General features: G+C 47.7%; 1 protein-coding gene across 1 annotated transcript in view; it reads right to left on the reverse strand.

Annotated features, from left to right (window-relative positions):
• The window catches only part of LOC112571428 (cyclin-dependent kinase 17-like), a 66,611-nt gene that overhangs the window by 39,479 nt on the left and 10,897 nt on the right, over window positions 1–16,235 (reverse strand). Inside the window, exon 2 of the mRNA XM_025250396.1 lies at window positions 14,798–15,093. Coding sequence (XP_025106181.1) covers window positions 14,798–14,948 — 151 coding nt within the window. The 5' untranslated portion in view covers window positions 14,949–15,093. The remainder of the gene's footprint in view (window positions 1–14,797; window positions 15,094–16,235) is intronic.

Below are 16,235 nucleotides of genomic sequence, written 5' to 3' on the forward strand. Positions count from 1 at the left end.
AGCAGCGTGGCCCACAGGTGTGTTAGTGAGGCATGGCTGGCCTGTTCACGAGTGCTCTCAGCCGTGACCGATCGAACTGTTGTGTGTGACAGGTACAAGCACAGGCCTGCCATCCTCCAGTGGCGCCACACTGCGGCAGTATGGCACAGACCTCGCATACACACCGATCTTTACTTCTCACAAAGGATATACTCTTACACGCACACATGTGTGTGCGTGCGTATGTGTGTGTGTGTGCGTATGTGTGCGTGTGTGTGCCTATGTGTGAGAGAAAGAGAGAGACCGAGGCAGCATGGCGACTTCCAACTGTGCACATCTATAAATCATCAGCGAACTCATTTCACAAATTGAGTTCATCAACACGAGTCCAACTGGAGCCTCACAAAGTGGTGATTGTGGACTAGAACTGACAAAATTTGTTACAGAGATAGACAAAGTAAACGTTTATCTCCTCTCCCTCTCTCGGTGCAGTGGTGTAACGGTTAGCGCCTGTCACCAATACAGTGAGGACTGGGGGTCGAGGGTTCAGATCTCGTCTCGGGTTTGGTTTTTTTTTTTTTTCTACATCTGATTACAGGTCCGGTTGCTTCGTCGTGATATAACATTAGTTGCTGGCTCGGCGTTAAACACCAGTCCCCACTTCTCTCTCTCTCGTCGCTGTGCGTGTAGGAGGGTGAGTAGCCGCCACACTCGTCCTGACAATCCACCTTCCAGCAAGCATCTTCTAACTTCTAACACCTCCTACTCCCCCCACACACACACACACTCACACACACCCTTCTAACCCTTCCCACCCCTCGCCAGCCAAGTCTCCAGATATCGCGAGAACCAGTAATGTTACTCGCTGGCACGTCACTGGGTCAGAGGTCAGTGGGCGAAATTGTGAGCTGTTCACTGATGAGCAGGATGCGGGTCCATCAAACCCTCGCGTCTTACCTGCCTCCCTTTCTCTCGTCCCCCTGCCCCACCACCTACTACCTCCGGCGCGGGGCGCGGCTTGTGTTGGCAACGAGGCTGAACGTAAAAGCAGGCAGTGAACACGACTCCCCACATTGCAACCCACCCGAACGGAGCAGACAGCCAAGACGGCCGTGCAACGGCAGAGAAAAAGAACCTCCGACTGCGATAATGATCTCGATAGACCTTTCCTCTCCCTTCTCTCTTTGCCTTCTCACCACCCTCGCCATTCAGAGAGTCGCGGAGGTTTTTTTTTTTTTAGTTCTTCTTCTCAACCACTCGGAGCAGTTTCACCTATCGCCATTACCTGTGGCTGCACCATCCGAGTTCTGTGCTATGATGCTCACCATTCCAATAATACCACTTTCGTCTTGGCAACCCCCCGACGTCCAGGTGAGACAGGTGTCCTGATGTAGAAACTATTTACTGAAGGATGGTGATCGCATTGGCAATCAAATTGTATTCAGCTGGACACAAATATTACAGTTTGGTAAACTTACTAAATCTGATGTCACATTTAAACAATAAACCACAATGTGGCGATTGTGTGTTTGTGTGTGTCCCCGAGCAATATGCAAATTCACAATGTTATCAACCGAAATCAAATGTTGCACGAGTTACTCCTTTTCTTCTAAAGGCAAGTAGCAGCTACATTTGGCTTCACAAATGACAGATATCCCGCATGTAAACTACTCAGCTGAATAACACACACTCAGACAAACTGATAGAGAAATTGTGAGCAACGACTGAGCTCTCAAGACAACAAGAACAAGTTGGTTTTTGAAGACCTCGGTCCTCATCATGTCATGTTCCCGGCGCTTACATCTCCATCGCTTCCTGATCAGCGACCTTACCGCACGACTTGAAATATGACTTTTTACTTATTTTATACACCTAAGATCCAGTTTTTAAAAGACCACGAATGCGCAGTGGCCTCGTTTGTAGAACTATTTAGGTTGAAGTATTCGATACGATGCCATAACGATGTCACAGATGTAACTCGGCGAGCGCACACACGCACACACACGTAAACTTCGGAAACTTCAGTAATCAAAACGAATTGATAAGTGCCGACATAACTGATCCAACTTATGCCTTATCTTTAAAACAAATAACCAGTATTTCTGACCCCAATGTTTGGTGAACCCATGAGAGCAACGAGCCTACACGCATCTTGTTCAACGATGGAAAGAATAACATTTGTACAAGAAATTCGCTGCAATGTTTTGATAAGCATTTATGTTTTCTTTCAGGCGCGGCTTGGTTTAACGACATCAGGAGAATGTTTTACAAACACATACGTGAAGCTCGTGTACGCACGTGCACGTGCACCTGCTGCGGGGGCTGACGGGAAGCAGGTTGACAGGACGTCCCTGGGCCGCTAAGTTGCTCCTACATAAAGTCTGTCTGCAGTGCAAGGCTCACCGTGCCAACACCCATAGCGACACCTGGTGCACCCGGCCCCACAACACATAGGTCATCCTCCCCTCGCTAACCTCGGGGGTATTCCGACAGTTATTAGCGCTGAGCCTTCATAACTCGCCTGTCATTAGCTCAGGTGATTCGATGCCCTTCCTCACCCTCCTACCTCTCACTTTTCGTCTTCTGCTTTTCCCTGTCTACGTTTGCCACGTCTTTGCAACTGTCATGGTGCGTGACAAAATCAAAATACATGTACTGACTTTTTCCTGACTTTTTCCACGGCAAAACTTCATTCTTCCAGTCCACGCACTGAGACTACAAGCAACTTTAAGAACTTCCAGAAGTCCTCAATACAAACTTGTATTTGTCCGCACTAGCAGGACCGACAAACTCTGATGGCACTTATCTTGGTTTAACATGGACAGCATCTGTTCAAAATCCAAAATGAATGTCCATTTTCTTTTCTTTCAGCTTTTTGTTTGATGTTTTGTCAAGCAACAACAAAGTGGTCATTATTTACCGTCTTTTGCCTGTTAAAGGTAGCAAGGACCGTAAACAGGAGTGTAACCAAATATCCTAGTTTACAGAAGGTCTTGGTGTAACCAACCCTTGTATCACTGCAAAACACGTTTCTAGCAACTGCGCCATCAGGAAACATCTCAGAAAAATAAAGAACTATTAGGCTCCGCCACTTTCAACACCAGCATGACTTCAGCTCGCCAGCATGACTTCAGCTCGCCAACAATCATCATCTTTGTCAACAGGAATACTGAATTCCCTGAACTTGATGTGAAGTCTGAGTGAGTCACATTGTCTTGCATATATATTATTACAACAAGTGGGACTGCTTGTATTTGGCGTCTTTGTCACAGTCGTCAAAGGCAACAAGCATTTTATATATTACTTGTTATTATTCAATTATGTCACAATAAAATAAATATTATTGGTTAGCATAAAAATACATCAATTTATGTTTAATATAGTTTTGTCTATGACAGGCTGGAGCACCACTAAAATGACATTTGTTGGTGTTGTAGTCCTTCAAGCTGCCAAACACACTTAACATGTTGAGCTGTCTTCTGCTTCTCTCAGCTGCTTCTGGGACCGGCAACAAACATCGCAGAGTTCATCAAAGGTGGACGCGACATCAAAGAAACATTTTATAAACTTTCTGCTCTCAAGACTACAACTGCCACAGTTCTACTTCTCCAGTTTTTTCCCACCTGCTCAGTACTACATTCCAGCTCTGCCACGTATCCCGCAATCTGTGACATGCGGTCCAATGTAACTCTGTGCGCCCCTTGCAACAGGCGTGGGGTGGGAGCGGGTGTAGGGTAGGAGGACCTTCTCACCCAAACTGCAAGGCAGAGGGATAGCGGGGCAACTCGGCAGGTGTGCATCGAAGCACAGCACCAAAGCCACTGATGTGTAAAATATTACACCGCCAGTCATTCATGTCGGAAGTTCTACGCGGGGCGATAACTCACACTGTCTGGGGTGCGACCTCAAAGTAATGTGCAACACAAAAAAAATAGAACCCCAGAACAAAAGTCCCAACAGACATTTTCACATGGAAACACGACAAACAGGAAGACAGTGAGATAAACTGTTGAAGTGATTGGTTGGCTGAATGAAGAATGGATGGCCGGCGGCAAATATCTTGTAGGTCGCGTTCAGCCACACTTTACACCAACTCGTGCTGTGGCCACGTACAAATAACGGTTTTAAATAACTTTGACCCTAAACACCTCATCATCAATCCCTCTGCCGTCTTCTTCCGTCACAACACACCGTATCCACCGCCTTCTTCCTTTCCTCAACACGTTACGAGGTCAAAGGTGGCGGCGCCTGTGACCCTCACTTCCTGTTGACTGGACCGCAGCCTCCACCCGGGACTCGGGACCTCCGCCTGGCCCCACTTGAGGGCGAGATGCGAGATGTGAGAAGCGAGCCTGGCAAGATGCCGGCATCTAAACTTGCCAATCGCGACTTGGGCAGCCATATTTAACGTCTGGAGTGATTCCAAAGATAATGGCGATGGCGGATGCTTGAGGGAACTGAGTCTACGGAAACTGTGACCTGAATACAATTTAAAAACTGTGTCATGGTCGTTTTTATCGCCGTATTTATATATTTAGCAAAGAGTTTTATGACACTTGACCACAACTGTGCCACGACCGACATTATTCTCTCTCTAGATATATAGCAGGCGTCTAAGAATCTGTTTTAAGCGTGCTTCGGCCGATGTAAGTAATTAATTTATGTATTTGTGCATTTATTGACGAGAAGCACTTGCTACCTTTAAAAGGAGAGCACCAAAAAAAAAAGTCATAAGCAGGAATTGTTGTGTCGTTGGTCGTACAAGATTGCAACTATGGCTGAAGCCTTGAGGGACAAAATCCAATAATCATCATAATAATAATCATCATCATTTTAGAAAAGAAAATTGTCGTCTGCCCAGCCCGTCAGGTGAGAATGATTCCATGCCGCCAGGTCACATTCAACTAAAAACTGTGTAGTCAATCTTCCAGAAGCCTCTACCAAATTCAATTCCACTAAATTATTCAGCATTGCCCATAGAATGACTTTTTCTGAATTTTACTTTTTTCAAGACCATGACAAACTGTCAACAGACTTTTTCAAATGCATCGTTTCTTCAATAAGACTTGGACTTGTTTCCCCTTTCCGTTCCCAAAGAACTTTGCCGGACCATTACTTTCACGTCTTCTCACTCGGGTCTCCGGCGAATTCTTCCATTCCACAAAGACGGGGTAGTCAACCCCAAATGCCAGAGATTTTTCACCAGAAACATGACGGCGTAGGAAGCCATATTTAGCCAACACGCCGCAAGGTCTGAATCGCTTCTCGGCCTGGGACCAACTCTCTCCCTCCCGCCACCTCCTCCAGCGCCCGCGGCAAACCTTGTCGACATTTTATAACAATAATGTGTGTGTGTGGCGGAAAGCCGCTGCTGCAATCAAGGCCGGGCGCTCATTTTGCTTCCACCGAACATCCCAGTGACGGCAGCGACTTCGGAATCCTTCGGAAGCGTGACGTCAGCGACCTTGACCCTCCGCGCTGAGTGAAGCCTCGCTTTCAATCATTCCTTAGAAAAATAAAACTATGAAACCTCGGTAAGGCTTTAAAACTACCAAGGAGGTACACAATTAATGGTGGAAGGTAAAGTTACACAAGGCTCAAAAGAGGGAGAACATCAGCAGCCAGGGCGTGTAACTCTACCTCCTCCCTCCACCGCCATTGATAACGACTTGCTGCAGGGAGACAAATCTCTGGGAGTCGTGCTCGTGTTGAGAGGTGGAAGTCAGCTGCCTTGTGACTCAACGATTCCTCGCGTGTGAACCTTGTGTAGAATTCTAGGAGAAGCCAGGCCGGACCTGCTGCGCAACTCAGTCTCGTTTCTGGAGCAGCAACCACACCTCCTGATGTCACTTCTAGGTCACCGTGTCAAGGACGGCAATCGATGTCTGCGTCTTCGACGGTGCTTGTGTAGTGCCGAGGTGGATTGACAGAAACATTAAAACAAAGATCCCATCTAAGTCGTTATTGTGGATACTGTCAATTATCTAATTAGAATATAAAAAACCACGACGCAAGCCTTTATGAAATAAAGGGATCGAAACAATCAAATCTTAACAGATTAACCTCTCAACTTAACTGTTAACCAGGAAACCGATATTCTACCCGTTACACCAACGGTTGTGTCTTTGTGTGTTCGTATCTCCTTCCCGAAAGACTCCATAAATCTAAGACAGCGAACGCCCGTTCACTGAGAGTACCTTTGTGGACAGCAAGAAGTCAAGGGTCACGCGACACAGGACTAGCAAGAGCTAATCAATCACAGAAGTGTGTCTTTAAGCCTGTCTTCTCTCTCACACACACACAAACCGTACACTGATTCCTCCCTACTCTGGGGGTGAGAGAAACAGCAGACATGTCAGTACGACTCGGCTCTCTACCTGTTTGAAGACCGGGAAATACTGCAAACATTCGTACACGTCACGTGATTCGACTTCTACGCTGCGATTGGATGGATATAACTCATAATTATTAAGGACTAACATTTGAACTGCTTTTAACTTCCTACAAAAACATACCCCACCACCACCTCGCCCCTCCTAACGCAACATCTACCCCACCTCTACAAAGCTCCTAGAGAAGTGGTTTATCTGACGCAGAAGAGCTGTGCTCAGTCAAACATTCCGCCTGATAATCGAAACCGCTAATACTTCGCAATCTTGGCCGACATTAAAAATAACTTTTTGAGAGTAAACTGATAAGCAGCCAGGCCGCTGCAGTACTGCTGATGTAACGAGCGCTATTCTGAGACGCGCGCCGTCCTGTGTCAAGATAAGTCCCTCGCCCCGCGCCAACACGACCCTCCCTTCTCTGTGCCGCTCGTCCTTCCCAGATCACGTGTCTTCAGGTGAAATAAGTAGACAGGGAGAAGGTGAACAAGCATACTACAAGAAATAACTACTTCGCCAAATCCACGATGTGTTGAAAATGCCGGAAGTGACACTGAAATGTGAGCGCATGCGCATAAGAAATTACTTTGATTGGAGGAAGATAACGAATGTCGCCATACTGATTTACAAAAGTGGGTTTTCTCCTCAGTACACTTTGGGAGGCACCGGTAAATATTAGTCTATATATGCTTCACATCCAGTTGCAGTCAGGGTCAGCTAAACATAGACGAGCGCGCGCACGGAGGAGGAGAGAAAGAAAGATTTACCCAGGTGCCGCTGGTGAGACGAATTCAGTGCCAGGTACCCGCCATCTGTCGTCTGTGGTGCGGACATGTCTGCACACCGCACAGTAGCAGCATGGCCGTTGTCTCCTACACCGTGGACGCTGCAGCCTGTCGTCGCAGACGGCGCACTCACTGTACGGTCACCGTCAACGACGAAAGATAGGCCTTACACCAGAGGTCAACATGCTAGATTGTTTCAATGAGACAGTTTCGTTTTTAAACGGCATCTTGTCTCCAGCAAAAACAAACAAAAACAACAGACTCCAGTGCCTTCAGCGAAAGATGTTCGCGCGGTGTTCCAGTGCCGTGAGTACAGTTACTAACAGCATCAATCCAAAGCTTGAAGATGACCAGTTCCGGTGTCTTGGGTCAGGTTTCTGACCGAGTCCGGAGAGAGCAGAAGACAGCAGGTTCCGGAGCCTACAGGCTCACAATGTTCCAACAGAATCGTCTTGCGAACAGGTTCCAGGTCCAGCGACACCGGGCTGCTCGCACGAACCTCCAAACCTGCGGATAGCCACCATCCAGGCAGCTCCATCAATCTCTGGACGAAGCTTCGTGGTCGTGTGGTCTGTTCTTCTCTTTTCCAGACCATGGCCGCGCATTATATTGTCCAGCTGTTCCTTTGTGCTCATCTCGGCAGTGACTCCCCCTCTCCTACAAATTACACTGAACCCCGCTTCCCTCCTCGTTTGCGGCGGCGGAGTTGACTTTTTTTAATGGAAAGATAATAAATAAGCATTTTATTCTGTAATCTGTGCCAATCGTTACAATTTGTCGCCCTTAGTCTGAACCAGTATGAGCATCTTTCGTTGGCTGTCGGTACCAAGGAAATTACCTCCCTTTTTGTCATCTGGGTGTTGATCCTGTGATGATTGACGACAGCGGACTACCTGGCACCACTCAATCAAATACATAGAAATGTCAGTGATTGCTACCGCTGGAACTTTTTTTTTTTTTTTTTTTTTTTTTTTGGTGGGGGGGGGGTCTTCCACTGCCTGTCGGTTAGCTATTCAGATTTTTACTACAAAGATTCTATGAGTCTAATAATAATATTAATAACAATAATAATAAAAGCTTTCATTGCGCAGCATCCCATCCAAAGCCAGGCTCCCCGTGCATTACAAAGGCAAAAACACAACACAGACCAAGTTCCTGTGGCTCTGTGGGAGCTCGTCTCAAATGGAACTTATGGCGGCCAAAAATGGCTCAACCCAGGGAGGGAGGTGTGAAGCACACGCCACCGGCTACCCTAAGTGCCATCCTTCGATAATTACTTCCCGTTTGGCCCGACAAATACCCTTACCTCCCTCCACCAGATCGAATCCGTTTTCCTGCCGGACGGTGACGGTTGGAACTTTACAAACGCTCAAGCAGCCATCCTTATCCCCAAAAAGATAATGTCAAAATCCTCAGCTCGATCATTTTTTCCATCTAACTCTGGACGCAGACAAATTACAAGACTTGATAATTCACTGTATAAAAATTCTCTAGCATTCTGTAGACCATGTCAATTAGGTGGTCACACCTTCACGTCTCACGTCAACAAGAGACAGGTGTAACTCTGATGATCTTTATCTTCCTCAACAGCAGACCAATGGCTCGCTCAGCAGCCGTGACACTTGACCTCACCACGCAGGCAGACGGGCAGCTCTGGCTTTTACAAAAAGTTTGTAGTGTAAAGACGCCATCCAACACAAAGTAGTCTTGAGTGAACGGTTCAGAAAAAACTAATCCCCAGCATCCTGGCTGACGATCCCTTCCCTTGTGGAGACAAAGAAATCCGCGATGTCTGGAGCTGGGCAGCAGGACCGTGTTGACTGTCGGCACCATGGCGACACGGGGTAGACCGTTTACCCGACTGTCAGGCTTTGAAGACAAGCGCCTCCAGAATAAAAGGGATTATTGTTTTAGACTGGAAGAATTATTTGTAATGCACTAAGCCAAGACATTTGAGAAAATCTCTCTTTCTCTCTAATCGTTTTTAAAACATCTCTTTAAAACGTATGAGTCATGCGCAAGTTCCATTTTGGCCTGAAACATTATTTGTTCATTCATTCGCTTCGTTCTCAGACATTCTCTCCCTCTTTCATCCCTGCTTACATATTCTCTCTCTCTCTTTCACGCCAACTACTTCTACTTTCCGGACCATACAGGTAAAGTAGTCAAGTATCCACACCACAACTGGGTCAACTGACGGAAGAACGCTTCGTCACACAGATACAGAACCGGCCAGCACACACATACACGTGACCGTTAACATTGCGAAGTGTGCTACTAGAACATTAAACATAAAAGAGAAGTAAAAAAGGCGGGTAGCCTCAGGGCAGCCCCGGACTAGTCCCATGGCAGTGGGCGTGTGTCAGGCTCAAAGTGCAGCAAAGTCTCGGGTGACGTGACCAGCCTCAGGCAGACCCTGGGTCGATCCTCCCAGTCGTTGCCTCACTAGACCTGCCTTCTCATCCTTGCTATCGTCCTCGTTTCCGTCTCCTTCCTACCAGCTTTCGTTAATCATTAACATCAACCATTTGCAAAGCACAGGGCTCTCCGGTCTCTTGCTTCTGTCCTGTCCTTCGCCCCCAGCAACCGAGTCAAAGTTATTTCTACTATCAATCATCTGCAACGGTGATGTAGTGGCTAAGACATCCGCTTGTCACCACTGCAGTTAGAGGTTCTGAGTTCAGATCTCGTCTCAGACTCTTTGTATGCAGGGGCAGCTTTAGGCATGTGCAGACTGTGCACCTGCACAGGGCCGCCAAAGCCCTGGGACCGGCACGCCAATATCTATACATATATATATATCACAAGCAGAAAATAACGACACAGCTGACGGCAATGTGGCCGACAAACAAACACTGTGTTGTTGTTAATTAGTTCGCTATGTTTACTAATTGGTGAGTAGGAGCAGTGAGCTGTGTGTATTATTATATCGCTCTGCCGTCATGAGGATATCACGGGCCGTCACATGGTTTTACACTGGCGGCCACCAGGAGCCTAGGTCCCCCATGCTGTATGTCACACCTGTTCGCAGGGATGGGCGTTGGCGTTTCTCCAGCTTCCTCCTTACTCCCTCTTCCACCATAAAGCGAAATCACCTGAAGGTGGAAGCACTTTCCTACTAAATAAACCAACCAGTCACCTGCAACTCTCTGCGCGTTATGTACATATGGGTCTCCGTCACCATGTGTTTGTATATGTGTACGACAGCGTGTGTGCATGTGTGTGTGAGAGAGAGAGATGGAATCTGGCTGCAGGCCTGCTCAACAAAATCCGAACTATCCATCAATTCTTCTTTTGGCGGTCTCCCTCCCCTCTCTCCCCACTGCCTCCATCGACAGCATCACCTGTGAGGGTCTCGTGCTGACATCACGTGGCCCCGCTGTAGGTGCTTACTGTAAGCCGTGTACCTGTGGCCACCAAGCTGTTGACCCTGTTGTGCAGAGACCGTTAGTCGCCGTACCGAGCCCTGCGTGAGACGCTGGTGATGCTGGCGTGCAAATAACGATAACAGCAGGTGCGGCAGCCCGGTGCTTATGGTCACCTAGGGTTTATCGCTTTAGGAAGGGAGGAGGAGATGAGCGTCGAAACGTAGCAGCCTGCAAACGTTCATTACAAATCGATTCAACATGTTCAATCTTTTTATTTAAAAAATCTTTTTCAGAGCCTGTCTGGTGCTCAAGAGAAAACTATAATCTTCTTCTCAACGCGCGCTGTCCTTCCTAGTCAAAAGCGAGGAGAAGCAGAGGAACTGAGAGTTATCAGCGCTTGGAGGACACTTTATTTGTTCTTCTGTCAATCCTGTGCTGGCTGCATCAAGTCCAACCCACACCACGGTCCCTCTCCACGACTACGTGTGTTTGTGTGTGAGAGAGAGATGTCTGTGCACGCCGTCTCTTGATTTATCTGTTGAAGGTGTCAAGTGGAGATGCAGTACATCAAACAGTTTAACAGATGAATGCTTTTGTCGCAGGTAAAGCCAGCGGCTTACGGTGCAACATGCGCAGGTAATACACGGTTTGTCGTTGTTCCTACACACCTGGTGTATGTGTTCTAACACTGTGTCGACGCCTATGATTAAGACAGGCTCAAGTTACATTTAATGCTTGAGTTGGGCTTTTGGTGTGGGTGTGTCTGACTGAGCAAACAAAATGATCGAAGTCAATGTTTGTTAAGTTGGCAGTCGCCTTCAGTCAGTGCCAGTCGCCTCTGAGTACGGTCTGCGCATGGGCACGCAGCTACTATGTTCCGGTTTGTAAGGTCATTTCCTCTCGTGGGTGATGTCACCAACCTCTTGTTTCACTGCGCAGTGTCAGACTGCGTTTTAATCCTCGTTTAATCCTCGTCCCTTTGCTTTTAGTCACCAGTTCACTTTCATATTTTCATCAACAACAAATTCTAACCATACACGTGCTGTCATCTAGTTTCACTACGCATGCGCAGACCACACTCAGGCGGCCATTTACACACAATGACCCACACTAACGACGCCGGTCAAGGGGATCACCTCTAACAGATGACCATTATTATCGACATGCCCATGCGCCCATGGTGGACACGAGAGTTGGACATAACACGGCAGAGACTATTGGCGGAGCCAAATCCAGTGATCGGCACTACGAGCCGGACACGAGTCCATCCATTTAACCAAAAGACCAGAAGGAGGTCCTCAGGTTGCTGATGGTTACTACCAGAAGGAACTCACTCTGTCTGGAGCCCGTAGCGCAACTCGTGGCCGAAGATGCTCCAGCGAGCGCGGGATCGTCGTGGCATCACACGCGAACAAACGCCCTGCTGCACAGCAGACGCAGCTCGGCCTGCACCTGATCTTTCCATTAGTGTCACGCACCCTGCCAACATCTCCCCAGCCCCAAAGCTGCCAAGAAGCTGGTGCCGCCAGGATTTACGACCAGGAGCACACGGGTCCTGCGTCGTGGTGAATCCTCCGCACCGGGCTGTCAATGCATGTAGGAGGTAAAGATGTCATTTTTCTGTCTATAGCCTGCACGTGCAGTGTTTCCACCTCTAAATACCTCTCTCTCTCCTACCACGCCCTAATGTGGCATAACCTCTCCTCTTCACTCCCCAAAACAAACCCTTCCGCCAAAGATGGTTCAGATTAGAAATAACATCTAATCCAGAAATAGAAATCGAACTAAACCCTCTTCACCTCTAGGAGATAAATGATGTGGCATCGGTAGTTCCAGACAGCAGCAAACATTTCCCCTGCCCGCCACGTTGCACGAACCCTCTTTCGCCCTCGCGAACACGCAGCACCAGCTCGATGCCTAAACGTCTGTGCATCACCACTGCGACAAGACCCTGGCTCCTGACAAACGGTCTTGGTTCGATGGACTGCCTGCTCTGTAGAACCGACGACGACGACCCTCCTGCTAGTGGTCATGGTGATCCTGAAGTGCAGAGTGAGCTCCGTTCAGCTCACAGGGTCTGGCGCACGTAAGCGCAGTCTGACAAGAATGTTAAGCACATTTCCAACCATCCCTGGAGCTGCAGCCACCAAGCAGAGGTAAAATCATCTCAGGGTTAGCGAGGGGCCAAAAACATTGTGTAGTTGAAAGCAGGAGTCATATGAGGAGGTACCCCGTACCCATATTGCTACAGAGGGCTTTGTAGGGCTGTAGGTAAAGCAAATCCCGGGGAGGGAGAGTATGCACATAACTGGTAGCAGGGTCCTTGCTGCACCATTGTCCTGCTGTTCACGCCAGCAAAACCCAAACAACCAAGGCCACCTTGTGAACACTAAACACAACGAAATGTCGCCACAATGCCTCGTCGACATTAGTTGGTGATTTTCTTGTTCAGAGCTATTTCTATCGGTAAGCAATATACATGTCACCTCCCCTCTCCCATCTCTCTCTCTCTGCGCTGTGAGGGGAGGGGTGAGAGAGAAAGAGCTGAAAAAGAAAGCGAAAGAGGTATAGAGAGAACGAGGAAAAAAAAACGAGTGTGAAATGGGAATAAATCCGTTGCCCCCTCCTGTGTCTACTACAGCCCTCTGTAATCAATAGCAAGTGTCCTCACGAGGACAAGTCCGCATGTTACCGTTACATACTCGCCAACCCATTTCTCCCCACTCCTCCATCATCGCTCTTTCCAAGATGGCTTCTCATTTTCAAGAACTATAACTCTAAAGAGGGTCTGTCTTGCAGCTTAAGACACTGATACACCTGTGTGCATCTCATACACTTAACAGCAAACGCACCTTAGAAGACAAAGCGGAAAACATATTGGGATGTCAAACGGTTTTAACTCCACTCGTGGCTGACATCAGGAGACGGGGCTGCTGCACGGCGCTGTGCGGAGAACGGGGACGATGGATAGGTGCAGCATGCGACAACCTACTCGCTGTCAACGGCCTTTCGATCGCCAGTAAAAAAATAGGGCTAACCCAGTACAGACCGAGCTAGAGGACAGTCTAGTCCAGGCACCTCTTGCTGGCGAGCAAATATATATTGTTCATCCCAATATAATGCTGGACTAACGGATGCCACGGACGATATGCTGATTTACTGGCTTCCATTACTTCCCAAAGTGTCAAGAATGACAGCTGTGGGGTGGATTGCATGATAGTTCGCTTTCCTCACATAAACGCGCCGATAATTTCACAGTATCTTTATGCACATGAATAAGATACAAATTACTAAACAAAAGACCAGTAGACAGGGACAGACAATCCAGCAGCAGGCAGAAGACAACAGCAAGCCGAGGCAGATCTGAATTATCGATGACCCAGCCTCGTTATGGCTTCTAGGGAGGGTTTGCTTCCTACCCTTAATCGCCGATATAAATCAGTGAGGGAGGCACGTGTTCAATATGTCAGGCAGCAGCTGTGGTCAAGAGTTTAAATTCAGGTAACTTGTTCTCTCGTACATGAATGTCCACATCAACCGGATCTTGTGGTCTCGACGAAAGAAATCAGCTAAACCTTCCCCTCCTCTCCACTCCCCTGTCCCTGCCACCCACTCACAAATATTTTAGTAAGCTGTTGCAGTCGTCTTGGTGGTTTCCGGGTACTTTAGAGGACTAGACAAGAGTTCATACTGCTTTCTATATACAGAAAGGCCGACAGAATCGAGCGGGTATCGGTTCCCTGGGGAGCACCGAGAAAGAGAATTGAAAAAGAAAACCCACGCGGGACACTTTTAAAGGCCAACCCGATAAAATTAATTTCCTTATTTAATTTAATTTAAATTAATCGTGTTAAAGTTAACAGTTATATGTGTGTTATCTTGATATTTTTTACAAAAACGCGATGAGAATTTTTAACTCTTGTAAGAAAGCGATCACTGACTGACAGACATTCTACTGACGGCACCAAGCGCCGCGCCCAGTGCCAGAGCTTTCAGCAACTGCTAATGACATGTCCAGTCAGCGTGCCTACTCTCGTCACATCACACAAAACGAAGTTTTCTTGTCTTTCAAAGCCCAGATAAGAACGGCGATGTTGAAATATTTGTAACTCTAATACACGTTATTCACTCAGATTCTGAAAATATCTTGCAACGAACTAGCCATTTAAACATATCTTGCCAATGCTGGCTGCCTTCAACTTTGCTTTTTCAAGACGTGGCCCGTCCTTCCATCTTGTAACACGCACACACACGCGCACACACAGACACACAGACTTACCGTTGTGATGCAACAAGGCCAGGCGGTGAGCGTCGTTGCTGTTGCTACTGTCTTCTATGGTAAGTTGCTCGGCCAGCTCCGACAGGCTGTCGTCCAGCGGGCGGCTACTCTTGAGGGTCCAGGACAGGCGGCGCTTGAGCTTCTTCATCATGCCAGACACCCCTGCCTCCTCCCGGGTGGCGCCCCCTCGCGGCTCATGCTTGGGGCCACCCGACTGCCCGCGCCCCGTCCTTCAACATCTACGACCATTCCTCGACGGGGACGCAGCGTAACGCAGCGTGCTGCAGCTGCCGGACCTGCGAGACACAAGCACACGTTTACTTATGTGATACCTCTGTGTTTAAAGGTCTAGTGGGGTGTAATTTCCTCGCTAAAGCTCTGTGCAAACACTATTTTTCACATTTTCGGCCAATATTTCCCTTCCATTCCCGAGAACACGCGCCACCAGGAGGGACCGCACGTTGGACGCCCCTGCATCCTCCACTCGACAGGCTTGAGGGACAAAGATCGCCGTGAACCAAGAGTCAAACTCGTGAAGTCTTGTTTGTCCACATACTTTGGCTCTGATCTTGACGAGATAAATGTATCCCTGTTGTTGGCCTCTGCCTTTCCATGAAGATGTTTTGTAAGCGTGTGTCTCGAGAAGGGAAAAAGGAGCTCATCCATATTTGTGAAAATACTGTCTTGCACTGAGCTTTGCCTTGTCACTAGACCTTTCATGTTCCGCCTTTATGTTCTACTCCTAATGGGAAAACTCGCTCAGAAACATCATTAACAAAAATATTAAAATACACACATAAATATGTCCATAAGTATAACAGACATTTTCCAATTTCAATTTACAATTGTGCAAAGAGTTTTGTCTCCAACTGACTGCTTCATTGCTTTGTGTTTCTTGTTCACATCATACTGCAATCAAATATTATTGCTGCTGTCCAAACTTGAACAAAACTTCAGACACAAAGAACTAATTAACTAGAATGTCTCTCTCTCTCTCGTGCACAGCTAGACAGAGACATTATAAACACAGAGAGAGGAAGCAAAAAGTAGTCAAAAAGAGGATACAGGAATCATACACCATTAAGACAGTACAGACAAGGGTAGGCGGAGACTGGCATTAATTAACCACCACCAGCCAGTTGCATGGAGTCTGTCATGTGTATCTGTGGGTCTGTCATGTGTGTGTGGGTCTGTCATGTGTGTGTCTGTGTGTCTGTCTGTCATGTGTGTGTGGGTCTGTGTGTGTGGTCTGTCATGTGTGTCTGTGGGTCTGTCATGTGTCTGTGGGTCTGTCATGTGTGTCTGTGGGTCTGTCATGTGTGTGTGGGTCTGTCATGTGTCTGTGGGTCTGTCCAGACCAAGTACGGGGAGCCGCACAAACTTTATACAAGATGGCTGACTCACAACTCCCGCAAAGCCGCCCTGACACACGATCAGT

Source organism: Pomacea canaliculata, linkage group LG9, assembly GCF_003073045.1.
Source record: "Pomacea canaliculata isolate SZHN2017 linkage group LG9, ASM307304v1, whole genome shotgun sequence".
Taxonomy (NCBI): Eukaryota; Metazoa; Mollusca; class Gastropoda; order Architaenioglossa; family Ampullariidae; genus Pomacea; species Pomacea canaliculata.